This window comes from Mirounga angustirostris, unplaced genomic scaffold, assembly GCF_029215605.1.
Source record: "Mirounga angustirostris isolate CCGP_5_RB_7025 unplaced genomic scaffold, mMirAng1.0.hap1 SCAF_13, whole genome shotgun sequence".
NCBI classification, from domain to species: Eukaryota; Metazoa; Chordata; class Mammalia; order Carnivora; family Phocidae; genus Mirounga; species Mirounga angustirostris.
The window spans coordinates 9,783,089-9,808,508 of NW_026991721.1; the positions used below are offsets into that span (position 1 = coordinate 9,783,089).

At 62.1% G+C, this 25,420-nt stretch overlaps 1 protein-coding gene across 6 annotated transcripts in view; it reads right to left on the reverse strand.

Moving 5' to 3' along the window:
* Nucleotides 1-4,023: 4,023 nt before the first annotated feature.
* The window catches only part of DAGLA (diacylglycerol lipase alpha), a 62,069-nt gene continuing 40,672 nt past the window's right edge, over nucleotides 4,024-25,420 (reverse strand). For 4 of the 6 annotated variants that reach the window (XM_064576334.1, XM_064576335.1, XM_064576333.1 and 1 more), the window contains 15 exons: nucleotides 22,779-22,866; nucleotides 20,649-20,783; nucleotides 20,054-20,131; nucleotides 18,092-18,216; nucleotides 15,344-15,554; nucleotides 14,939-15,022; nucleotides 14,755-14,832; nucleotides 13,757-13,837; nucleotides 12,732-12,874; nucleotides 12,337-12,405; nucleotides 11,946-12,018; nucleotides 10,505-10,701; nucleotides 9,651-9,780; nucleotides 8,960-9,144; nucleotides 4,024-7,559 (listed from right to left, as the gene is read on the reverse strand). In XM_064576334.1, the coding sequence (XP_064432404.1) occupies nucleotides 6,611-7,559; nucleotides 8,960-9,144; nucleotides 9,651-9,780; nucleotides 10,505-10,701; nucleotides 11,946-12,018; nucleotides 12,337-12,405; nucleotides 12,732-12,874; nucleotides 13,757-13,837; nucleotides 14,755-14,832; nucleotides 14,939-15,022; nucleotides 15,344-15,554; nucleotides 18,092-18,216; nucleotides 20,054-20,131; nucleotides 20,649-20,783; nucleotides 22,779-22,866 (2,626 nt within the window). In that variant the 3' untranslated portion in view covers nucleotides 4,024-6,610. The remainder of the gene's footprint in view (nucleotides 7,560-8,959; nucleotides 9,145-9,650; nucleotides 9,781-10,504; nucleotides 10,702-11,945; nucleotides 12,019-12,336; nucleotides 12,406-12,731; nucleotides 12,875-13,756; nucleotides 13,838-14,754; nucleotides 14,833-14,938; nucleotides 15,023-15,343; nucleotides 15,555-18,091; nucleotides 18,217-20,053; nucleotides 20,132-20,648; nucleotides 20,784-22,778; nucleotides 22,867-25,420) is intronic. The other 2 variants (XM_045893546.3, XM_064576336.1) reach the window with 2 other exon arrangements.

Genomic DNA, 25,420 nt, shown 5'->3' on the forward strand with positions numbered 1-25,420 from the left:
GTCTGTCCTCAGTGATGGCCTCTAGAACCTCCCAGATCACTCTTTTTTTTTTTTTTTTAAAGATTTTATTTATTTGAAAGAGAGAGAGCACGAGCTGAAGGGGAGGGGCAGAGAGAAAGGGAGAAGCAGACTCCCCGCTGAGCAGGGAGCCCAATGCGGGACTCGATCCCAGGACCCTGAGATCATGACCTGAGCCGAAGGCAGATGCTTAACCAGCTGAACCACCCAGGCGCCCCTCAAATCACTCTTTAAATGTCAATCAGATCATGTCATTCCTTTTCGAAAACCAGTAGTTTCCCATCGTGTTCAAAACAATACCTAATCCTCTTGTCCTGGTTTCTGAGGCCTTCTGTGATCTGCCCCTGCGCGTACCACTGACCTCAGCGCCTCCTTTTCTCTTCATCGCTCACTAAGTCACAGCCCCCAAGGCCTCCTTGCCCTCCCTCAAACATGCCAGGCGCCACATGTCTGCCACATGCGGTTCCATCTGTCTACAATGCTTGACCCCGCATGACTGGTTCCTTCTCACTCATCACCTCTCCGACCACCCTACCTGAAGCAATTCCCCCTACCTGCCCTTCTTTCTCACCACATAAAAGATTTTTACTTAGTCTTTGTGATTATCCTTCTCGCTCTAGATTGGCAGCTCTGTGAGGGTAAGAGATTTTTCCGGCTTGGTCATTGCCACAGCTTCAACCCCAAGAACACTAGCCGGGGCGCAGAACGTTCTCAGTAAATAGACGTGGAATGGATGGACAATAGCATCTTCACACCGCAGAATCCTAGATCTCTGAAACTTTGGAAGCAGAGAATTCTGGAATCTGGGACCCAGCAAATCATCTCCCTACGGAGTGGTGCTGCTGACAGCCGCTCGGGATCCTCTGATACAGCAAGTCAGAGCTGGAAAACTGATCCCACCCGACCCCTGTTTGCCAGATGATGGGACTGGGACTGAGACCGCGAGGCCCGGAGGGGCGGGAGGACCACCGGCCGACCGAGATCGCAGCCCCGCCGGCCAAGAGCGTGCCACGCTGCCCGCCAGTGGCCCCCCAGAGGAGCGTGGGGGGCGAGCCGGGCTGCTCAGTGGGCATGGGGGTGAGAGCCGGCGAGGCTGCTCCCACCCAGGCAGCCCTCCCCTTCCTCAGCGGCCAGCTGTGGGGGAGGGGCGGCCGGTGCCTGAGCCCCAGATGTGGCCCAGTCAGCAGGCCCGTGGTGGCCCACCGAGGAGGGTCAATGCCACGACAGTTCTGGGGCTGGGGGAGGGAGCGCCCAGGCCGGCGGGCGCCTCACAATGAGGTTCTGTCCCTCCGGGGGCCGCTCTCCGAGCCGTTGCTCCCAGATATATAGAATGGGGTTTTGCTAGAGGCCCCAGCTGTGTGTGCTGCCAGTGCTCCCCCCGCAGGGGCCGGGCTGAGAAGGGGGGAGAGGGCCACACTGAGACGCCTATTCTTTTCCAGCTGATACACCCCAGAGGTTTTTTTCGCCCTCCGCAGCCTCCCTTAAGACAATTGTTATTCTCTGCTCTGTCCCCTCCCCCACCCGGTCAGGCCTGCCTGTGGACAAAGTAGACACCCGCCTACGCCATGTGATTTTTTTTTTTAAATGAATTTATTTTAGGAGTTGCCCGGGACCAGCTGGAAAACTAGCTCCTTCCTAAGCCTCCACCTACCCAAAGGTCTTTCCACCATATTCCACATGGTGCTGAAATGTCCACCATCTGAGGGCCATCGTGATGAGCTAAGCATTGTCCTTGTATGGGTCCTCAAAGGAGTGGGATGTGCATATTTTGTCCCCAACACCCCAACTCCTCGAGCTGGATCCTTAAGCCTCTGGGGTAGCCTTGAACTTGGATGGGGTGGGATGGGGCTTCCGGTTCATCCTGTGGGAGCTGGCCTGGCTAAGGGGGTTCTGGCCTTACCATCTCCCCTGATTCCCCTGGGCCACGGAGCCAAGGAGCAACGGGCCCAGGGCTTCCCACCTCTGGGCTGGAGGAGAGGAGTGGCTGCAGTCCCAGACTCCGGGGCTCAGCCAAAAGTTGATGCTGCTACCCCCAAAGCCCATAATGAAGGTGGGGCCCAAGCCTGTCTGGGACACGGCGATGACAGCGAGGGCTGGTAAGGGAGCCCAAAGGAACCTGCGTAACCAGGACTATGAGGGAGCCATCCACAGAGAGGGGCCCCATCTGTGCCCCGTCCCCACCAAGCCCTACTGAGTGAGCAACCGACATGTCATTCCTGGTCCTGCAGACACAGCTGTTCCTGTGGTCATCTCAGCCATCCCCCAGGGCCTGCCCTCGGGTCCTTGGAGGACTCATCTGTAAATCAGCCTATTCTTCCCGCCTCTCTGAGCAGGTAGAATGTCAGGGAAGTGATCAATAAATCCTGCTTTCTTCTATTCCAGGACAGTTCCTGGTGCTCAGCTCTGGCCGCTGAGTGACAGCAGGGCCAGCGGGAGGCAGCGCTGGGGAGCGGGAGGAAGGGACTGAGGGGGACTGGAGGAACAGAGTACCGGGCTGGTGGCCAGGCGAGGAGAGGGTGGGGCTCATCAGCTAGCCAGAGGGCCAGGCCTCCCTGCTGCGGGACTGCCGACCCCCCGTGGGCTCATACAGCCCTGGCACCTGCCCCCCTTTGCAGAGGACGGGAGGAAGGCCCAAGGGGTGGTGAGTGGGAGCCCAGCGTCAGTGAGGCTGGGGGTGCGGGCTTCCCCGGACTGGGGTGAGAGGGGCAGGGGGAGCCCTGCAGAACGACCGCCCTCCCACCTCCCTCCCAGCTGAGGTGGACAGGGCCGTCCACAGGGCCTGCGTGGGGATGGGAGGCACAGCGCTGCTCCAGCCCTTCCCGGAACTGCCCCTCGTGAGAGCCCTTCCCCACACAGTCTGACTGTGTGACCTTGGGCAAGTCACAGCGCCTCTCTGGCCCCAGGTCTCTTCTGCTTCTGCTCCACTGATCCGACAGGACAGTTTGCAAACTCAGTGAGACTGAGTTTCTGAGGAAGAACCTCGGAAAACCATAAAATGAGGGTGGAGGCCAGAGTCCTCAGCTAGGAGGCCCGGATTCTGGTCTTCACATCTGTCCCCACAGCCTGAGTCACCTTAAGCAGGTCTTTGCCCTCATGGAGCCTCTTCTGTTCAAAGAGGCTAGGGGTGAAGTCAGGCACTGGTCTGTCACCTTCCCCCAGACTCCACCAAGTAGGGTCCCTCCGGACTTGGGGGTGGTGAGAGGGTGGGCAGTGTGGGGAAGGGGAAGGTCAAGGTCAGGTCAAAGCTTGGCTGGCTCAGTGCCTGGGCCCACTCTGCAGGCACCCTGGGACTGGCTGGAGGAACAGCGCCACCTGCTGTGCGGGCGGGGGCAGGCCGGGCCTGGGGCTCCAGGAGGCCCAACAAAACTGCCTGCTCACCCAAGGCCTGCAGCCAGCTGCCTCCCAGGCCTCACGGTCCTGGAGCCTTCATGCACTGGGGACCCTGGGGTGGCCCGGCTGGGCCTGGCCAGCTATTCTGCACCCTCCTAAAGAAACACTCAGCAAAGGTTTCCAGTGGCCCTCACATTTCAGTGCTACCCTGCTGGGGCGTTTTAGTGGAGTCCTTCCCCCTCTGCTCTAGTTCTCAGTATTGGGTATTAGGAAGGGGTGGGAACTGTCAGACCAGCCTGGTACCCCACATGCTGGCTCTGTGGTCTTGGGCAGCTTACTTACCCTCTCTGTGCCCCAGACCCTTCAGGGAGGAGAAAAGCGGCTGACAAGTCCCGTCTTTCAAGGCCCTGATGAGGTCATGAACGTGGATTCCCCCCCACACCCCGTACATCTTTCACAGGGGCAGGGCTCAACAAGGGACTGCCCCCATTCGTGTGGGGCTCTGAGGGTCTTCTGGTCCCTCACTGTGACTCTTAAGTGTGGTCCTAGACCAGGACATCGACAGCAGCGCGAGCCAGGCTCAGAGGACCCCCCCCACTGACCTCAGCTGCGGGGGGGGGGGGGGGCCCAGCCCATCGCCCCCTGCTGGGAAGAGAGGTCACTCAAGGCAGCGTGCTTCTACATCCAGTTTATACACAGCTCTATACAATATACAGAAACCTTTATATACAGATATATTTATAGAATAAGCTATATTAATTTGTCTCTCCTTTTTACAGCAATATTAGTTTGGATCTTTCATACAGTAAGTACAAAAAGTCGTGGGCGAATGGCACGGACAGTGCATGAGTGTCTCTGGGGCCCAGCTGCTCGCTACTGTTTGCATATGGGGGTCACCCGGGCCCCTGGGGGAACAGGCCAGCTCACGGCTGGGAGAGTTTGTGCTGCGGTCTGGGGGAGCGAGTGGGGGTGGGTCTGAGCCTAGCTGGGCTGAGGGGGGTGGCTCAGACCCCCCAAAGTGTGGTGTGGGGAGGAAGGGAGAGATGCGCAGCAGGCCCATTCCTTCAGGGATATGGGGGGCAGGGGCGGGTTCGGGGCGGGCTGACCCTGGGGCATCCAGGGCTGAGTCCGAGCCTACCCCAGCCCCAAGTCTGTAACCCTGTGCGGCTGCAGCCTTGGGGGTGGGGAGTCTGTCCCTGATGGCTCAGTCCTGGGCATGGGTGGGTATCACGCCCCCTTAGAGGTCCCAGGGCCCACCCTGGCAGAGGAAGAATTAAAAGGCCAGACACCAAGTCTCGCCCAGCAATTGGCTGAGGTGCTTGTTGGAACTTTACTCTGATTTACGATTTGTTTTTTTAAACTCTAAGAGCCGCTGATTCCATCTTGCTTCTGCTGGGCCCAGGCTCTGCCAGCAGCGGGCCCCTCAGCAGGGGCATCCTGGAGTCTTGTTGGGGGGGTGGGTGTCAGAGAGGGAGGGAGGCCCAGCTCCCCGCTCTCTGTCTCCATCTGTCAGGGTGGGCGGGGGTCCCAGAGCAGCAGCCGGGCCAGTCCCTGTGTGGGCCGGAGGTCAGGACACAGGCCCCAGGTACCAGTGATCATGAGATTGGGGGGGGGGGGATTTCTTGGTCAGGGGAGTCTAGCAGCCCCGGAGAGGCCGTGGAAGGGCCAGCATGGGGGGGTCTGCCTCCAAGACGAAGGCACAAGCGGGCGATCAGCGCCTGGGCACACACCAGTTTTCCAGACCTGGGGTCAGAGCAACAGGAAGGACACGGGGGACGGCGACATCTGAAACTGAGCTCGTCCTATGCACCCCCGCTGCACAGGCCCCCCTCCTAGTCTAGTTTCTCGCGGGCTGGGAGGGGCAGCAAGCAGGCAGGGCAGGTCGGGTGGGGTGCGAGCCCCAGCAGCCCCTTCCTCAGGAGCGGCACACACTCATGCACATGCACAGACTCGCCCCACGCCAGCATGCACAACCTTCCCCAGCCAGCTTCCCCGGGGCGGGGGCGGGGGGGCGTTCTCCGACTCCCCCTCGCTTCCCCAACCCAGCAGGGAAGGAACCCCTCAAGCGTGGGCTCTGGAGGCCTCCAGCTAAACGGGGAAGGCCCCAGAGCCCCTGGCCCTCCTGCTCCCCTTTTAGCCAGGTTCCACAATACACCACTCTTGGCTCCACTTCCTGCCAACAGGACGTTGAGGATGGGGGGTGGGAGGAAGAAAGCCCTGCTGCTAGGACAGAGCTCAGGCCAGTGAGGAGGGGGAGCTGAGAGGAGCAGAGGCGTGTTTGGTTTCAGATCCCAGGGCCTGAGGCTGCCTAGGCGTGGGGGCGAGGTGATATAAAGGGGTTACATGGGGCCCTCAAAGGAAGGGGGATTTGGGTGTCCTCCTTCTTCCCAGGGCACTGACCCTGCAGCCAGGGGTGGTCACACCTGTGACTTCTGCCCTTTGAGTGGCCAGGATCCCTGGGGGTAGAAGGCAAGCCGGGAAGTAATGGGCAGATGGGGCAGGCCAAGGTGCCTCGGGCCAGTTGCCAGAGGGATCACCATGAGGGGCACCAAGCAGAGAAGGGGTAGTCTCGACCCCACTCTCCTCCAGGCCCCTCCAGGCCCCCTCCAGGCCCCGTGGCTGCCTTGGGCTCTGTGGAGACGGGCCCCCTCCCCTCCCTGCTCGGAACCCATGATAGGGCAGGGTGTGTGGGGGGGTGCTTGCAAGCCCAGGAAACATCCTGAGCCCAGCCCAGCAGCATCTGTAAACATACACAGCACTGCGGGCCATCTTGGTGTGGGGTCACCCCAGGGGGCTGGCCAGCAGGCACCAGATCTGGGGGGTGGCCAGGGCAGATGCCAGCCTGGACCACAGATGTGAGTATGTGGGGAGAGAGCTGCTCTCCATCTCGGCCCCAGGAGAGCAGCCGGAGGGCAGTGATGGGGAGTCGCCAGGCCCACAGCCCGTCCTGTGGGGCACAGTGAGGCTGAGAAGGCGGAGTGCTGCCCTGCCCACCTGACAGGCTGCCCCAGGCTCCTCCCTGCTCCACACTCCTCCCCCATCTAGAGGACCTGGATCCCGGCCCGCCCGGTGGCCCTAAGCTGAGGTAGGGCTGCGGACCCCCAGCTCAGCAGCAGTGCCCCATGCCTGAGGCTAAACTGGCCCCTGGGGGGGGCTCTCCTCAAAGCGGCCTGGCCCTGGGGGCAGCCACCAGGAGCCCGAGGGGCCACCTGCTCCCCCCTCCCCCCCGCCCGGGCCTCAGCCAGCAATCACTGCTGGGGTGCTAGCGCGCCGAGATGACCAGGTCGTCCTGCTTGGTGGGGCTGGCCCCGTGGCCGGTGGGGGTAGAAGTCCGGATCTTGTCCACTGCCAGGCACTCCTGGCTGCTGAGACCCGTGGGTGTCAGGTCCATGAGCTCGCCCGAGGAGCTGAGCGGGAAGGAGGGCGAGAGCGAGATGCCCGAGGAGGGGTCCGCTGAGCCGGCGAAGAGCCTCGGGGGCTTGGGCACCAGGTTGGGCTCAAACTGGGCGCGGAGCAGGATCTCTTGCTGGCTGGGGGACTTGGGGCCCTCGGCATAGTCGCTGGTGGGGCTCTCGGGCACCACCATGCAGTAGAGGTCCTGGAAGGAGCTGCTCTTACTGTCGAGGTTGAAGAGGCTGTCGATGAACTCCGCGAACTCCAGCACCTGAGGGCTGGGCGAGTCCCCCAGGCGCCCGTTGTGCAGGGCCAGCTCCCCCCCGGGGGCCGCCCCGCCTCCGCCGCCACCCTCCTCCTCGTCCTCGGTGGCCGCCGCACTGGGGGGCCGCTCGGGGGTGACACCCCCGCTGCCCAGGGCCGCCTCCAGGGGCTGCGTGTCCTGGGAGTGCTTGGACAGGCTGTCGGCCCCCAGCAGCTCGGTGCGCGAGCTCAGGGACGGGTTCTCCTCGGGGATGGCGGGGTCGATGTAGAAGAGGTGGCCCTCGTCCCGCTCCAGCACGGCGTGGAGGCTGGGCGAGCCGCGGATGCTGCGGAAGCCCGACGAGCGGCGCGAGTCGAAGCTGTACAGGGACTCGGTGTCGGACAGGCTCTCCATGGTGGCCAGGGGCGCCCGCCGGGCCTGCAGCTCGGCCGCCAACCGCTCCTGGGTGGACAGCAGCAGCAGCTCCACGGGGTCCTGGCGGGCCGCCGCCGCCGGCGTCAGCAGCCGCCCCTCCGAAAAGCCCTCCAGGCTCATCTCAGACTGGCACTTGCTCCTACAGAGGGCAGGGCAGGAGGGCGCGAGACTCAGGAGGGGCAGGGACACCGGGGTGGGGGGGAGTCCCCCTCCTGGGCTGCAGGGAACTTGGGGAAGGGAGGAGGGAAGAGTTAATTTAGCGGTTGCTCAACAGTGTGGGGCAGGGAGGCTTATTTTGGAAAAACAACTCACAAGAACCCAAGACAGAAGACAAAAGGGGCTGATGCTGTGGGTGGGGTCACTGAAGGCCTAAGGCCCCGCTGGGAGCCCTGGGGTGCCCAGAGCACTGCCCCAGTCACTCATGAGGCAATGGTGGGAGGGGAGAGCGGGGAGGGGGAGGGAGAAAGGGAGAGAGCACTGCCCAGAGCTGCCCCCACTGGTTCTCTCACACCCTCAGGGCCAGTGCCCCTTCTGCATGGGGGGCGGCGGCGGCCGGGATCACACACTGGGGTTCCTCCCCCCTCTGCCATGGGTTAGACCCTCTGCTGGACGGACAGGAGAGAGGCGGGGGTGGGGGGGAGAGGGGGCCCAGCAGCTCCTCCGAGCAGACATGGTCCATGCAGCGGCCACAGGAAATGCACAAATGGTGGGGAGAGGTGTCCAGGTGTCCCCACCAAGGGCCTGGAAGTGGCGACCACCCTTCGGAGCAGCCTCCTGGCCAAATCTGTGACCTGCCCTGGAAGGGTCCCAGGGAGGCAGGAAGACTCCCCCCGCCACCGAAGGAGCCACCCTTTCAGAGCCAACCCCTGTAAGAGTGTGTGTGAATACGGCGTGTGTGCGGGACCAGGGGCAGGCACGCGAGGCCCTGTGACGTGTGCAGCGTGCATCCCAGGTGTCTGCATGCGTCCGTGTGTCTGGGCCCACGTGCATTCACACACTCACGTACACGGGGGCCCATTCTTGCAGCCCTTCTGTGCGTGTGGCTCGGCCCCTGTCTTGTTGTACGTCCCGTACGTGAGTATGTCTGTGTGGGGCTCTCCGTGCACCCAGAGCTACTGCTTGTGAGCACGTACGTACATGCACGTGTAAGTGGCACCACGAGTACACTTGTGTGCGTGTATGTAAGCGCACGGTACCCATCTGTGTGGGCTAAACGGCTCTGAGTGAATCTATGTGCTTGTGGCCCCAGGTCTGTGCATCCCTAGGTGACCACCACGCCACGTGGGCTTCGGTGATGGCAGGCTAGGGGGCCCGGGGAGCAGGCCAGGAGATCCCGGGCACAAAAGCAAGTCCCTTACCCCTCTGCGTCGCTGTGCAGAGCTTCGTGAACACCCGGAGGCCCAGCGCATGCACGGGATACGCACGCACACAGGCATTCATGCTCGGAACGCACCTGTGGCGCCACTCGCCCGCCCCCCCCCCGCCCCCCCCCCCCCCCCCCCCGCCGCGGCGGGATGGGGCTGCGCAGGCAGGGCTCACCTGACGCTATTTCGGTGGTCCGCGGCGGGCAGCTCCAGGGCAAGGCCAGCAGGCACGGGTGGCCCCGTTGGCAGCGGCTGCTGTTGGAAGATGAGCTCGGGAGTCAGGTCCACCTCAGTGGGGCTCACCATGACCTTAGCAGCGGAGAGCAGGGCCGTCTTCCCCTTGTTGTAGTTCTCCAGCACCTGGGGACAGGTCGGGCAAGCTGGTGGCGGTGGTGGAGGGGTGACAATCACATGTGGGGGCGGGGCAGCAGGCCAAGCCTCTCAGGCCAGAGCCTCATGGGGTCGGCCGGGCCCCACTCCTGCCCCCCACCTCCAGCCCAGGTCCCTGCTCCACCAGGACGGCCTGGGACTGGCCCTGCAATCATGCCTTGCCCTGCAGATGGACCAAGCTGGTGTTCTCCTTCCCTATGGTCAGCCTTTCCGTGGCCACATGATGGCTGAGGGTGCCCCTGCTCGGCTGTGCATCTGTCATGGGCCAGGTCCCTGGGAGACTCCCAGACCCCTCCCCGCCATGGGGCCCACATAGCGATGTGGACAGCAGAGGTGTGGGGACCAAAAGGCAAGTTCTGGCTCACTTCTCTTGAGCATCCGCACCTTTGCCTGTCCTACGGGGACGGAGACCTGGCCAACAGGGCACTGCAGGGCTCTGATGAGGCGTCCCTGCCCAGGATGCCCCGGGGGCTCACCTTGTTGAGCCCCTCCATGACCACATAGGGGAGGTGCTCATGCAGCATGGCCGGCGAGATGATCACTTCGTTGAAGGCCTTGTTGTCGCCCCAGATGGCAAAGTACGTGGGCTCCTCCTGCTCACAGCAGCTGGGGGGGCATAGGGGCCGGAGGGAAGCTGAGGGTGGGTGGCAGCCTGGCTCCGGCCCCCAGGTCCCTGGGCTCCCTGCTCTGGCCTCACCCGAAGCCCTTACCCTCCCCCGCCCCCGGCCAGGAACGTTGATGCCAAATGGGCCTAAGCCACAGTCCTTACATAGCCTACTACCTGCTCGTGGCCTGGGCCACACCTGCTCCACCCTGGGCAAGGCCCAGCTCACAAGCCTTTTGTCACTGGGACAGAGGGTTCAGGCCCCACCCTCTGAAAGAGCCTGAAGTGGGAGAAGTCTATGTACTGCTGGCCCGTTTATCTCTCCCACCCCCGCCCCAGCCCTGCTCACAAATGCTGCCCACTAATTCCAGAGGGGATGCCATACAACTGAGGTGGGAGCTGGCCAGGGCCTCAGGGGGACCCCCCAGGGCATCCACTTTTAAATGGACCATAAGTGGGGAGAGCTACCCTGGGGGACACCAGGGAAGGCCTGGCACTGGGAACAAAGGCTGGGACTGTCCAGAGAGGAGCCTGGGGTCCTGCTCTGCTCTTTTGTTCTACTTCCACGGCCCAAGGATAGGGCAACCCTGCCATGAGTGTCCTGGGCAATCCTCTCCCCGCCTCTGCCCACAGTCCCAGGGGTCGGCTAAGCAAGGCCAGCCCCGTCCCCCACGCCCCTGGCCACTGCTGCCTCCCAGCTGACCCAGGGTCGCAGGCAGCACCTACCAGCACTGCTCTGCTGGGTGGTTGTGGACCACGTGGATGATGCGGCCGGGTGGGTAGAGAGGGGTGCTGGCGGACAGGGCGATGGTCAGGTCGCTGGGGTGGGTCCAGAGCCGTGTGCTGGCGAGGGTGGCCACCTCGACCTCCTCAGGCAGCTCCGACTTGGGGATACATTTGGTGGCCCCCACGATAATTCGCCACTGTGCAGGGTCGGGGGGGAGATGGGCACAGAGCTGACCAGGGCTGGCTGGTGGGCAGCGGCAGGAGAGGCCTCAGAAGGGGGCTCAGGGGTGACAGGTGGGAGCTGGGATGGATGGCCATGGGGCAGAGGGAAGAACAGTGCCCACTTGAAGAGGCAGTGGCTGAGGCATATGGTGGCCACAATGGCCAAAAAGATGCCAAGGACAGATGACATGACAGTGTTGAATTTCAGGGCTAGAAAGGGGCTGGAAGACCAGTCAACTCCTTATCTAGAGGATGGGGAAACAGCCCAGCAAAGGAAGGGACTTGTTCTGGGTCATGTCCCGCATCAGAGACAGAGCAGACCCCGAAGTTCAGTCCAGCTGCATCTACGAGGCCTGGCCACGTCTGGGTTGGCCCCCAGCCACCCACCTCCCGGGCCTGACGAGCGCGCAGGCCTGGGTCCGATAGGAGCAGTTCTGCCTCCCAGAACCAGGCTCCTGCAGGTAGACATGGCCCCCTAAGGCTTTGCTGCCCTGCCCACCCCTGCCACCTGGTGCCTGGCCCAGGGCCCTGCCTGCCAGAAGGTCATGGGCACCAAGGCTGGGAACAGTCCAAACTGGGCGGAGATGATGAGTGGGGTGGGGCCGGGGGTCAGAGAAGACATGCTGGTTCAGGTTGGCCCCTTCCTGCCTGCCTCGGGGTACCTGGCCACAGCACCCACGCCCGCCTGGCACGCTGAGGCTGGCTCGGCACAGGAAGAGCCCCCCGTGTGCTTGGAGACCTGATAAGGGATGAGGCAGGGCTGAGCCTCTCCTTAGCCCCAGCGGAGCATCAGAACAAACTGCACCCAGACCCCCTCCGGCGGTGGCATCAGGACTCGTGGAGTCTGGGGAACCGCAGCGGGCTCGGCAGAGGCCTTCCTGTCACGAACTCGAAGCACCTCGAGTTTGAGCCTTGGGCCTGCTTTTTCCTGACTTTAGGCAGCTCTGGGTGACAGGGCTGGCACTCAGGAGCCCTTGGTCCCAGTCCTGACAGCTTGTGTGAGCAAAAGCAAGTCCCTTACCCACTCTGGGCCTCGGTTTCCCCCTCTGTACAACGACAGGCCATAGGGGAGACAAGATGAGTGTGGAGGTGCTGAGAGTTTGATGGCCCGGGGTTCCCGTGACATCAGCCACATCGAGCCTGGCCTCACATGGCTGGGCTCTCTTGTGCTTTGTGCAAGCCCAGCATGCCCAAGTGGGTTGAGGGGCGGGGGACTCACTTTGGGCTTGGTGCTTCGCTGTAGAACGTCTAGGAGCTGTCTGCGGAAGCCTTCCAGCTGGGAGAGGCCGATCCTGGGGAAGGAAGCAAGCCGGGTGTCAGCCTGGCCGGGCCGGGGACTGGGAGGGGTGTGGTGTGTGGGGGCAGAGGGGCAGGCCCATGGCAGCCACAGAAAGGAGAAGACCACGCCGTCGGTATCATGGGGTGGGATGGGTGGGCAGGGGTGAGTCCACAGCTCAGGCAGGGTGGGGCCACCTGTCCTCTCGCTCTGGGGACTCTGGGGGCTCTGGGATTCCCTGGGGAGATGGGAATCTGAGGGAGAGGTCCCAAGGAGGCAGGAATAGCTGGCCAGGATGGTGGTGAGAGGGAGCGACTTGTGACTTGCAACTCGCCTGGGGACAAGATCTTTGCCCAGAACCACGGCCGTCACAAATTCCTTGGAGTACTCCATGGCGTCCTCGCTGCAAAGGAAGCCAGGGGTTGCTAAGGCAGGGGTGGTGAGGGGGCCCTGCTCCAGCATTCCTGGGGTTCATGTTTTGGTTCAAGGCCCTCTGGGGAGCTCACAGGTGCCAGGCTGGGCTGCGTGCTCCTGGTCGCACCTTTCCTGCCCGTGAGGCTTTGCGGGGTGCAGATCCTGGGGTCTGCCTGGCATTTGACAGAGCACCCCTCCCTCCACTTACCAGGCCATTTCCAGGCCCCCATGTGACCAGAAGGCAGCCTGCCCAGGCCAGCTCCCAGGCCTTTAGCCCCCATCAACCCCAGGCAGCTCAGGCCCCGGGCTGCTCACCTCAGCAGGCCTCCTGGTGGGGAGTAGGCAAAGCACTTGAGGGTAGGGTACTGGGGGCGCAGCAGGAAGGAGAGGATGGCCGCGGTGCCTGCACCCAGGGAGTGGCCCACCACAATCAGGCCATAGTGTTTCGTTCCTCGGCCCTGAAAACCAGGAGAAGTCTGAGAGCCCTGCCCCACGGATTGTCTGGACTACAGCTGATACCGGGCAGGCAGAGGGGTCTTCCCAGAGTCCTGACACGGGGTGTGCGTGGCATGGTCACTGAGGCAGCGGAAGAGCCAAGCTAGACTCGCACAGAGCAACTTCCTGGGGAGACTCTTCTAATAAACTCCCACTCACCTTTCAAAACCTTGTTCAGAGTACCTCCTTGGAGAAGCCCCTCCTGATTTTCCAGGAGAGACTTACTCCCTCCTAGACGCTGTGTCTATACGCATGGAAGACCTTTCTATATGGTGATTATACTCTACTGTAATTGTGTACATTCTACGGAGATTATCTTCTAGAATAATCATTGGTTCACCTGCCCCTGTTTCTGTGCCCCAGCTACTAGACTGGGGTCTCCTGAGGCCAGGGACTGCTTGGCTTTGGGAAGGGTGGTTGGAGCACCTTGGGGGCTGCCTGCCCGGGGAGCAGGGGCTGGGTAGGATCCGGATTGCCCCAACCAGAGCAACACCCTTCCTATGGGCTCTGGAATTATTTTTCTTTGTGGCCTGCTCTATATTTTGAAGGCCCTGACCAGAACCATCTTCGTGCCCCCAGTGCCTGGCATGGAGCAGGTGCTCATAACTGGGGGGGCTGGGCAGGGAGGCCCAAGAAATGCTGGTACGAGAGAGGAAGGGGTCAGAGGCGGGAGAGGGACTGAGCAAGTGAGGAGGGGGCTGCGAGCCAGGCATCAAAGGGGAGTGTAGGAGCCTGGCTTGTGCGGTGTAGGGGGGCTCCACCATGCACGCACCCTGCCCCCAGGGCTGTTTTGGGGGAGGCAGAGTCGGCATGGCCAGGGCTCAGTGCCAGGGAAAATGCCTCACCAGGTCTCGCCCAAAGGCCTGGGACAGGACCATCTCCTGCTCCAGCTTCTTCTTGATGTACTCAGCCGAGAGGACCATTCCCTGGACAAGGAGGGACAGAGGTGGGTGTCATGGGGAGGGAGGTCTTTTATCTTTTTTTTTTTTTTTTTAAAGATTATTTATTTTGAGAGAGAGAGAGAGCACGCAGGGAGTAGGGGCAGAAGGAGAGGGAGAGTCTTAAGCAGACTCTGTGCTGAGTGTGGAGCTGGACACAGGGCTTGGTCTCACGACCCTGAGATCATGACTTGAGCTGAAACTAAGGATCAGATGCTTGGGGGCACCTGGGTGGCTCAGTCAGTTAAGCGTCTGCCTTCAGCTCAGGTCATGATCCCGGGTCCTGGGATCGAGCCCCGCATCGGGCTCCCTACTCAGTGGGGAGTCTGCTTCTCCCTCTCCCTCTGCCCCTCCCCCTGCTCATGTGCGTGCTCTCTCTCTCTCTGAAATAAATAAAATCTTTAAAAAAGAAAAACAAAAAATATTTAAAAAAAACCAAAAGAATCAGACGCTTAACAGGCTGTAGCCTAGGCGCCCCGGGAGGGAGGTCTTTCAGAGACCAGCAAAACCATGACTGGAATCTCACCAATCCTGTCCCAACTATTTCCTCTTTGGCCCTCCTAACAACCTGGCTGTGGGGGCTGGTGGACACTTTATCACATCATTTCCATTTCACAGATGACAAAACTGAGGCTCAGAAGAGTTGTGTGTCTCACGGAAACCAGTCTCTTCCCAGCTGCCTCTTCAGGCTCTTCTGGGGCAGGATCTGGGCCAGGAAGGACGGTGGGGGTCCCAGTGGGTGGGCCACAGTGGATCTTCTAGATGAATCCATGCTCCTCTGACCCATCTCTCCCTGGGGGCCCAGCAAGCAGGGAGGACCCCCCACCCCGACAGCAGGACAGGTGTGTGTGCTGGCAAGGGAGGAGAGGAGGCAAGGGGCCTCGGGGGCCGGGAAGGAGCAGTACCTTGTGCCCCAGCCAGGTGCCATGGTGCCCCTCCACGGGGAGGCGCTCGGCGTCACCGGTCAGGTCTGTCAGGGCATCCTTGTGGAGAGAGAGGACAGGTGAGGGCTGGGGTGGGGACAGGAAGGGGGAGGCGGACACCCCTCAGGGGCCGTGAGGGGTGGGCTGGGAGCCACACACAGCATACCTTGGGGGAAAGGGTTCCCCGGATACTGATCACCACCTTCTTCTTGTCGTGGTCCACTGCCACATAGAAGGGGGTCTCGTAGACCTAGGATAAGGGGGGCTCATGAGCCAAGTGGCCCTGGGATGGGGCCAGACTCGGGGAGTGACCTACACAGGTCTCCTGGCCAAGGAACCAGCTCCCTGGGCCCCTGCAAGGCTGCCGGGGCTCCCTGTAGGCTCCCCTCCAGCTCAGGCCACCTGAGAGCTGCCGTCCTGCCTGCGGAGCCTGCAGGGACCGGCGCCCCCTCCCCAGGGCCTCGCTGTTGAGTCCCCCGCCCCCTCCCCCACGGTGCGGGTCGGGGACCACTCCCTAGCCCCAGGGGGGTGCAGGCCTGGCTGGGGGGAGGGGACAGGTCCCAAGGCCCACCGAGGACAAAGGCTGGGGGCTGGGGGGCGCTGCACGTGGGCCGGCGTGGCCCCTCACCGCGTCATGGCAGGAGGTGTACACGATGTCCACCGCGGTCATGTTCTCGTCCAGGAAGTGGCGCCGGATGGCAATGGCATTGCAGCCACAGCAGTTGTCCTCCTCGATGGTGACTCCTGGGGCAAAGCGGGGCCGCGCGGGGCACAGGCAGCACCTGGCGGGGGGGGGGCAGGGGCTCAGAGACCCCAGAGCACCTGTCCCTGCCAGCCTCTCTGGAGCGCCCCCCAGAGGTCCCACAGTCCTCGCCCTACTCGGCCTCCTGGCGGCAGGGGACCCGGTGGGCCTCTCCCTCTCCCCGCACCGCTCTCCCCGCCTCATCCCTCCATCGCTGCCCCCTCACTGGCGGCCTCCCTGGGCCCGTCCTCTGCCATAGCTGCGCCCTTCTCTCCTCCCTAGCTCCTCACCCGTCTCCCGCCTCTGAGCTCCCGAACCGCCTGACCTGCTCCGGGCCCCCAGATGCCCCCCTTCCACCATCACCTCTGCCTCAGAGCGTCACGGTGGCCTCCTGACGGGCCTCCCTCGTCTACTCTTGCCCTCGACGTTCTCCATTGGCAGCCAGAGCGACCCCCTAAGATCTAAGTCGAGCCGCGTCGCTTCACTCGAAACCCGACAGCGATGCCCTTCCCGTCCAGTGTAAGAGCCAGAGTCCTTGCGAGGGTCACCGGCGCTGCCCCATCTGGCCCGGTTCCCTGGCTCGCTGCCTCCGACCTCCCTCGGGCCCTGCTGGCCCTCCTGCCCACCTCGGATGCACTGGCCAGGCTGCCCAACCGGACTCCTCACTTCCTTCGGGCCTCTGCTCAAATGTCTGTCATGGTGAGGTCCACCTTGGACGGCCCCTCTAGCCCAGCCAGCCCCCTGCCAGTGTTCCCCGGCCGGACAACACCCCCTTTATTTCTCTCCCAAGCGTGCCTCTGGTCCTAGAGGCTCCGCGTCCTTGTCTGTGTACTGTCTGCGTCTCCCCCCGGCAACGGCTCCCCAGGGCCGGGGCTGCTCGGCCCCGTGTGCAGCCACGTGCCCAGCACCAGACACACAGAGGCGTCTCCCAAATGAACAGCGGAGCGTCTGAGGGGGGCACGCTGCTCGGGGTGCAGCGGCTCCTCAGGCCGCCAGAGGGAGCCAGCAGCCAACAGATGGGGCCTTGGAGCCGTGAGCCAGAACACCAGGCCCCTGGGGGCTCCCTGTCTGGAGAGGACAGCTGAGATTTTGTGAAGAGTCCTGAATTTCGGGGATGCTGAGAGGTTTGTCCTCACCCAAGCAGCGCCTAAGGGACTGTTACCCACTTCCCAATGAGGAGAGGCCTCGCTGGGAAAACTCAGGGTCCAGCCGAGTCTGGGAAGCCACGGGGCCTGTGGTGGGCGACCACCTCAAGGCACATGGGGGGAGCCCTCCCCCGACTGCAGGGCCAAGTGGGGGCCGGCCCGGGTCTGGGGGCCAGACTCCTGCTCCCAGGGAGCTGCCTCCTCTCTGCAGCCTCAGCTGGCATGTGGACACCACAATGTGGCCTTCAGGGACATACACCTGGGCTTTCTCCTCGCAGCCCTGAGGAGCTGACAAAGCATCCCTCCTGTCTGCACATCCCCCCGAGGGCCCAGCCTGCCAGCGACTCCCTGGCTTCTCAAATACCCCATGGGCAGGCGGGACAGGCACCAGGTGGCGATGTCCCCCCCCCCGCCAATGAGTAACGGAGCAGAGCCTGTCAGAGCCCAGGGCTCGAGGCTCCTGGTCTGGTGCTCATTTGGAGAAGCTTCTCAGCAGTGGCAGGGACTCCCAAGGATGCTGGAAGGAACGCCAGCTGTGGGAGGGGGCATGGGGTGCCTGGTCCACTCACTCGGTGAGTCACTGGGGATGGGAGAACAGGGTCCCAAGGGCCACCCAGCCTTCTGCAGAAAGGAAGGGCAGCGCAGGAGGGGTGTGGCTACCCCAAGGGCAGGGGTGTCACAGACAGAAGGTCAGCCTTTCCAGACGAGGGAGCCAGGGACCTGTCCTCCTTCTGTCTGGGCCAGGCTGAAGGTGCAGACACCAACGGGGAAGGGCCCCTCCTGGAGCTGTGCCCTTCTCTGGCCCAGTTGGGAAAGCAGAGTCCACTGGTGCCCAGGGTTGGCTTGTGGGCAGGTCTGGGGCAGGTGCTTGCCCAATCCCTGTGAAGAGGGTCAAAGTCTTTCACTAAAGGGCCTTCTTGACGCCCTTCCAGAGGCCTCCATGGACTGGGCCTCTACTAGGAAAGTCCCTTCTTTCAGAAAGGCAGACCACAGGACAGGAGCAGGAGAAGAAAGACGTAGGCAGAGGGGAGCGAGGCAGAGAGGGGCGGGAGGAGAAGGGAGCCAGCAGGGTCCGATGCTGGGCAACCCTCATTCAATCCTCTCAAACCAACTCCAGGAGGTAGGTATGGCCATCCCCACTTTACAGATAAGGAAACTGAGACTTGCGGAGGTAGGCCGACTCGCCCATGGCTGCCAGCGACAACATCTGGATTCAAACCAAATACTGTGTGATTCCAGAGCCCACGCTCTTCCCTGCCTAAGGATAATGCAGACCTAGAGAGGCCGAAGCCCAGAGGCGGTGTGGAAGAGAAGCCACGCAGGCCACAGACCACGGAGGTGGGGGAGAGTCTCCCCCAGGCTGGCCCAGCCTCAGGACCGCTGCTCGCCCACACACGCTGGCCGGCCGGAAGGACGGGACAGGGGTACTCACGAGCAGGACCGCGCCAGGCGGCAGAGGCCACAGGCTGGCTTCCGCATCAGGTACATGGGCCACCCATAGGCGGCCAGGGCGAAGAGCATGTAGTAACAGACCTCTTTGTAGCGGAGCATCTCTTGCTGGAAGAAAGCAGGGGGAGGTGGTCACCTCTCACCCTTCCGGCCTACAGCCTCTAGGCCCAAGGGCTCCCCTGGATGGAGGAGGGAGCGGCCCTCCTGACCTCCCCAGGGACTGCAAGCCCACCGTGCTCCCGCCTTGGAGGAAGGACTGCTCCTCCAGATGATAATTCCATTTCCCTAATTATCTCCATGCAACCAGGGCACGAAGCCTCCTGGGGCCTGTCCTGATGCTCCAACCTCCAAATTAATGATTTGGGGACAGAAAACCACTCGGAGCACTGGATCGATTTCTTTGCCTGTTTTCCAGAGAAGGGAAGTGAGGGGGAGGCGTGAGTGGCCATCACCCGCCTTAGCAATCAGGCCTGGGAAGGGAAGTTTAACCCTCAGAGGCCCTGGGCCCTGCCCTCCAGCTGGGGGTGTCCGGGCCTTGAGCAGTAGGGCTGGCCCTGTAGACGCTGGGTGACCTGACAAATCAGCAACACTCTCTCAGCCCGCAAGTTCTTTGTCTGCAAATATGGGGAGACTCCAGTTTGACTGGGCAAGTCACAGGCTCCCCATGGATGTCTGGAGCAGATTGGGATCTCTGCAGAGAAAGGCGCCAGTTTGAAACCCAGCATCTGAGGCCGGTGGCTATTGTAATTATCAGCCCAATGCGCTGGAAGGAGACAGGAGACACAGGTGTCCCAGCTAAGCGGCTTCCAGTGTCCCGGGAGTGCCAGGCGCCGGAGGGCTCCTGCACTTAGGGGGAATTAGTCACCTTGTAAAAGTTAAAGAGGGTGATTAGTCATCTTCTGAAGTGAAATAGGTAGCTCCTTAATAAGAGCCCAGAGGGGTGGAACCATCCCCGGGCCAGCTCTGTCTGCTCTTTAGGAATGAGCTAGAGAAGGTAATTATCCTCTCCGTGTGTCGGAGCTCGGCTCCGGCTGGAGGGCGGGGCGCTGGCAGGCTCTGCCAAGTGGCAGGCAGGGACCCCAGCACCTCAAGGCTTTGCGGCCTGCCTCTGCCCCCCCCTCACATGGCGAGAGAGCCCGGGGCGACCCAGGTAAGCGAGGCCAGGCGGGGCACCTGCTGCGGGCGGGCCATTTTCAGAGGGGATACACGCAGCTACTTTGGGCAGTGGGGACAGACGGGGACTGGAGGCTTTTCTAGGGGATCTAGATACAAGGGAGGAATCCTTTCGAGTCGGTCCCGACTGCGGAACTGGACTCAGAATGGCTCATTTCCTCCCCACTAGAGCTCTGGGGGGAAGGTATGCCCAGCATCATTACCCACTCAGGAACGGGCTCAGAGGGGACGGAGGACTTGCTCAAGGTCACAGCAACAGTGGCAGAGCTGAAGCACCCCCAAATCGGTTTGCTCCTGAGGCTGCCAGCTGCAGCGTCGGCCTGGGCAGCCCAGGACCCTTGTGGTGGTGCAGGGGCTCCCCTGGCCACGGGACCGGCCCCACCTTTACCTGTGAAACACTGGGGCTCTAGTACAGAAGCCTGGAAGAGGTTCCGTAAGCAGTGCGGTACTACGTCGTGCTGCCTCTTAGGAGAACAGAGTAGCAACCGTGTAAGCCGCGCATGCCTGGGAAGCACTTTAGGATCTCAAGAGGCCAGGACCGAACATTCTGAGTGTGGTGAAGCCGATTCCAGGGTTTTGACCGTGGGACCAGCATGATGGGGGCGGTCCTCAGGAGGAAGGGGTGTGAACTGAGGAGGGAGGCTACGTGGGGAGCTGCAGGGGGACCCACAGAGGAGGAGGTGCTGCCCATGCCGTTGGGGCAGTGGGCAGGTGGCCCGCTCAGGCCGCCCCAGCAGAGGGCGAGGGACCCGGGGCAGGGGGTCTGACTCACCGAGTTCTTGAGGTCGAGATACTTGGTGTTTCTGGTCACTGGCATCCCAGACAGGAAGGTCAAAATGTCATTGTTCGCCTGCAAAACCGGGGTGTGAAGGTGGCTGTCCCAGATCCAGGGGGCATGGCTGAGAAAGGGGGTCCAGCCCCCTAGGCTCTGACCCTGCCTGCTTCCCAAGGGCCTGAACGCCCAAACGAGGGTGTGGTTTCTAGCTCTTCCATGACCCAGCCAGTTTCCCCAAATCTGAGGTCTCCTCACATGTCCACTGCTCTCTTTCCACCAAAAGCATCAAACACCCCCCCGCTGCCCCAGGGACATTCCTGCCCAGGCTGAGGGTAACGTGCTTTGTAGGGGATGCTGGGAGGTCCCGGCTGGGATCGGGGCGTTGGGGGGGTGGGATGGAGGCAAGTGCGAAGGGCCGAGGCGCTGAGCATCGTTATTCACGAGGGCCACGTGGTTAGAAGCCCACGGCGGCTGGCCCAGCAGAGGGACGTCCCTCAAGCCAGAGCCAGGAGGGGAGCTGGCACCAGGGGGTGACCGGAGGGACCCTGGGAGCAGGGCGGCGGGGGGAGGCCCGGAGGAGGGTGGCGCCCACCTCGTCCAGCACGGCGTTGCGCTTGGCCCGCTGTCGCTGCCGAAGCAGCACCAGGCCAGCAATGATGTCGGACGGCACGATGTCGAGGTCTCGGAAAAACTCGGCAAAGAGGTAGGCGATTTCTGAGTAGGCGTCCTGTGAGGTCCGGGGGTGGGCGGGAGGCGGGGCAGGGGAGCGGGAGAGAGGGTGAGAGACCAGGCGTGAATCCCCCGGGGCTGGGGCCCTGCTCCGGGCCCAGGGCCAGCTCGCCCACCCCCGCCTGGCCCTCTGCAGCCGTGACCCCGAGGGCCCTGGCCTGGGCTCTGGAACCCCGCAGACGTGGCCAGAGCTGTCTGCGACAGGCACCGAGCCTTGTCCGGCCTCCACCTCCCGGCCCTCTCCTGTCCTCGAAGCTCCTACGGCACTCACCGTCACCGCCCACCACGCACAAATGCCAACGTGAGCCATTTCCTGTTCTTTCCCCAGCCACTAGGAATCAAGGCCTGCTCAGCCCGGCGTGTTTCTCCTCCGCCTTTCTCTCTAGCAGAGAAGCCCAAACTGAGCTCCTGACTGCTGCCTCCCCACACTGAGTTGCTTCCCACCTCCCAGCAGCTGTGACCTGGAAAGGCCTCCTAAGGGCCGAGCCTCCGGGGTGGGGGGGTGGCAGGCCCCCTCCCCCACCTGCCCACAGCTGCCGGCTCAGGGACCCTCACGATGTGCCTGGATAAGGGTGAGGACGCTGGGCCTGTGGCCCCTCTGGCTTCCCCGCAAGCCTGGTTCTCGGGCCAGCCCGAGCCCAGGGCAGGAGGCAGGAGGTGCACATCCAAAGGCAGCCCCGCCCGTCCCTGCGCTCGGCATCCTCCCCGCCTCGGTCCGCGTGGGAGTCGGGAACCTCTTCCCTAACCTGTTGGGGGGGTGGCGCTGCGATGAGAGCAAACTCACGGCAAGTGGTTCTCGCTGGGTTTCACCCTTGAGTGCCCGGCATTTGTAAGAGAACAAAAATCGGGGGTTGCAAACTCAAAGGCCTAATGAGGCCAAACGACGCTAGCTACTAGTCGGCTCCGGCTGACTGCCCTGCGAGGGGCCCCCACTGCCAGATCTAGAAATACGAACCTGTATATGAATGCCCTGCTTCTTCACATTGGCACTCAATTCAGAGTTGAAGCCAGAGGTACAGAGGGATCAAAACGTGCTCTGGGCTGGACCTGATCCCCAGTGTTTGACGGGACCCAGATCCTGGGCCACCCCTCCCCGCAGTGCCCTAACATCAGCCCCAACTCTGCCATGTGCCCAGGAGGGCTGGGTGCATCCCCCTCGACCCCCCAGAGAGGCCCATGGGGGGGATCCCCGCCCACCCGGGAACCTCCGGGGAGAGGGGGGCTTTCTTATACCTGATTACTCACTCTACAGCTCACCAGGGGCTGCTGGAGGGCAGGAGCCACTCAGGCTTCCGGTGGCTCCATGGAGGGCACTTGCTGTCTGGCTCAGGGAGGAGTGGTCTCCTGACCTCACTGGTTCTGCCACTAACTAGCTGTGGGACGCTGAGCAAGTCACACCACCTCTCTGGGCCTCAGCTGTCTGATCTGAAAAACGAGGGGCGGGGGGTGGGGGGACACTAGATGGTCTCTAAGGGCCCTGCTGGCATGGGGGGTCTGTCTCGAGGACCCCAGGGGCCCTACCTCCCCCCCAGGGGCTGCCCTCCACTGAGCCGGCCTTGCTTCGGCAGCACCAGGCCCCTCAGGCTGCTCTTCCGAGCACCAGGCCCGGAGGCTTGCTGCGCGCGTCTGGGCTCGGCGCCTGACAGCTGCGACGGATCTTCCAGAGGCCTTTGCAGCTGGTGACACGCTGCTTTTCTGTGCTTTCAGGTCACCCTGCTTGTTTAGTGTCTCCTCTCCTAAACTACTCTAAGTTGCAAGGGGGTGGATGAAAGGTCTTGAAACCTTTCCGTCCCCTCGACAAAGCCAGGGATCGGCCATCTCACATGCAGGAGGGAGTCAGCTGGTCAGTGGATACCAGGTCCTCACCTTGCTCCTGCTCAAAACCCAGCGCCCTTCTGGCAGCCCTGCCCCACCGGCTGTGCCGAGGACTGGCGGCCCCTCAGTGGCTGGCGGCCGGGTGTGTGCCGGAGGGAAGCGACGTCCCGGTACTTACTGACTGGGAGTCCTTCGTCCGAGTGCAGCACAGGAACACCTTGAGCCGGCGCGACCAGCTGGTGGCCTGACCCTCCTCCAAGCGATGCCTGCAAGAGGACAGAGTTGGTATGTGTGAGGTCAGGGGGCGGGACCAGATGCGAGGGGAACAGGGTGGCCCTGACCCACCAGAGGGCTCTCCAGCAGGGGGTCTAGGAGAGAACAGGCCTGGGCCTGGCCAGGGTCCCCTGGGGGGACCCTGCTGGCCTAAGATGGCCTACGGTTGGCCATGCTCCCAGCTTCTGGCAGACTGAACACCAGCATGCCCAGCGGGCTTCAGAGGTGGGAGCCCAAACTGGGGGCCGCTCTGTGGCTCAGGTGTCCAACGGCTCAAACTAAGAGCCCCGGGACACTGTAGCTGGGCCTCTTAGCCAACTCACCAGAGCAGACCTGTAGGACAGACTTGCTTCCCCTTGGAAAGGATTTCAGATACCCAGCACTTTCTGTACTTGGGGGAAATTTAAGGGGCACATGAGGCTCTGCATCTCCCAACTCCTTGGGTCTGTTACTTTAGAGGGGACAAGGGCCCCCGCCTTTCATCTGCATGGCTGGCGCCTGTCCATTCCCGCCCCCAGCCCCAGCCCCAACGTGTCTAGCTGCTCTGATGGTGAGTCAGGGTATCCAGCAGTCCACACCCAAGGGCAGAGCGGCTGGCCGATTATCCACAGAGGCCCTTCCAATGCTGGGTGCCCAGAACTCGGTGTGGTTTTTTGTTTGTTCTGTTTTTAAAGATTTTATTTATTTTTATTTGCAAGAGAGAGTGAGTGAGAGAGCACATGAGGAGAGGCAGAGGGAGAGGAGGAGGGAGAAGCAGACTCCCCTGCTGAACAGGGAGCCCAATGTGGGGCTTGATCCCAGGACCTTGAGATCATGACCTGAGTTGAAGGCAGACGCTTAACCAATTGAGCCACCCAGGTGCCCCGAAATCGATGTGTTTTGAGCATAAATTTAAGAGACGCAACATTAAATATGTAAGCTTCCAGACTGAGCAAGAAGAGGCTGGTTTGCTTTCGTGACATGTGCCCTCCCCTCCCTCTGGTCCCTGCAGATGCTGATGCTTAGTGGTCAGTAGGGGAAGGCACGGTGACCCCGAATGCTTGCAAGGCACTTAGTATCCATCAGGAGCGACAGGCCAGGCCCTCCTTCCTGAGCCCTCTGGCTTCCCTCTGCAGCAAAGCGCTGCTTCCTACAGCCCTAGTTCCATAAGGCAGTGGGCCACAAGGACAGGGAAGGCCACAGGGCTTTCCAGGACTAGAGGAGGAGTTAGGAGAGCGTAAGAAGGATACAAGGAAACTGCTGCTTCTGGAATCTACGAGCTCTAAGGGACTTGGGCAGCCTTACATCATAAAGCAACATCCCCCTGCCAGGGGCTTGATAGAGGGACAGCATGCTGGCAAGCCGGGATCCCAGAGCATCACATTCTTTAACCCTTTCTAATCTAATGGGCTTTTAAACATTCAAAGCATATTTCCTGCCAGGCCTCTGGCTGATCAAGTGCTGACTGTACGCTTTACTGCACTACCCCTTATGCCCACCAGGAGGCAGATGGAGCCAGGGAAAGGTTTGGCCTAATGCATCAGTTAGGCTGCAGAGACCAGCACAGGCAGATAGTGAAGCTGGACAGCAAGTACATGGACCCAGCACCCCTCTGGGAATGCAGACGCCCCTGCAAAGATCCAAGGTCGAGGCTCCCAGGGAGCAGTGCTGGGAAGAACCCATCTCCCCACCCCTACCAGATTTCATCAGCAGGAGAGAGGGCCCGGGACTTAAACAGCTTCCTGACTTCCAGAGATGCTAAAACAACCTATCAGTGTGGCACGGGGGGGTCTGTGTGCGTCCCCAAACCTGGAAGTGGATGAAGGGCAGGCAGGTTTGAAAATGTCCTTGTTAGAAAAACTGATGTTTTCAGAGCTGAGGGAGGGCCAGTGGAGACAAGCCCAAGAGGTGGTCACATTAACCAAGCCGCAGCCTAGGCTGCCCTCCTGACCCCTGCAGAGAGCTGGAGAAGATGCAACAGGTCAGAGCCTGTGAGCTCTGAGGCCTCTCACTCACCCCCACAGGGCCCGAAACTGCAGGAAAACTTTCTAATTAAAACGACAGCCCCCAGCTGCAAAGGCGCTGGCTTCCCTGGGCCCCAAAGGCAATTACCCAGAGTCAGGGAGGGGAGATTTTTTCCCAGGGCCCCAGAAGCCTAGAAACCAGGTCAGGTGGGGGCGTATGCTCAGAATGAGCAAAATGGGACGGGTGGTGGTGGCTTGCTACGCCAGGAGGGAGAACAGGCTCCAGGGCCCTGGATCCAAGACCTGGTATTTTGGGCTGGGAGATGGCCAGCCCAGGCGCGGGTGTGGCTCTGGCCGATCTGCCGAGCTGACGTGGAGGGCCTGAGAGGAGCTGAAAGCAGAGGTGCAGGAGGGTGGGGTGAGGAGAATTCCCACTGGGCCTGGGGGCCTGGGCAACCCGCTGGCCTGGCCGAGGGCTCCTGACTCCCCTGCCCTGGGGATGGAGTGCCAGGTCTGCTCCCCGTCAGCGTGACCTGCAGCAAGTGACCTGCCCTCTCCAGAACTTGGACTCCGCATCTGTAGAATGGGTCTCCTAAGGACACCA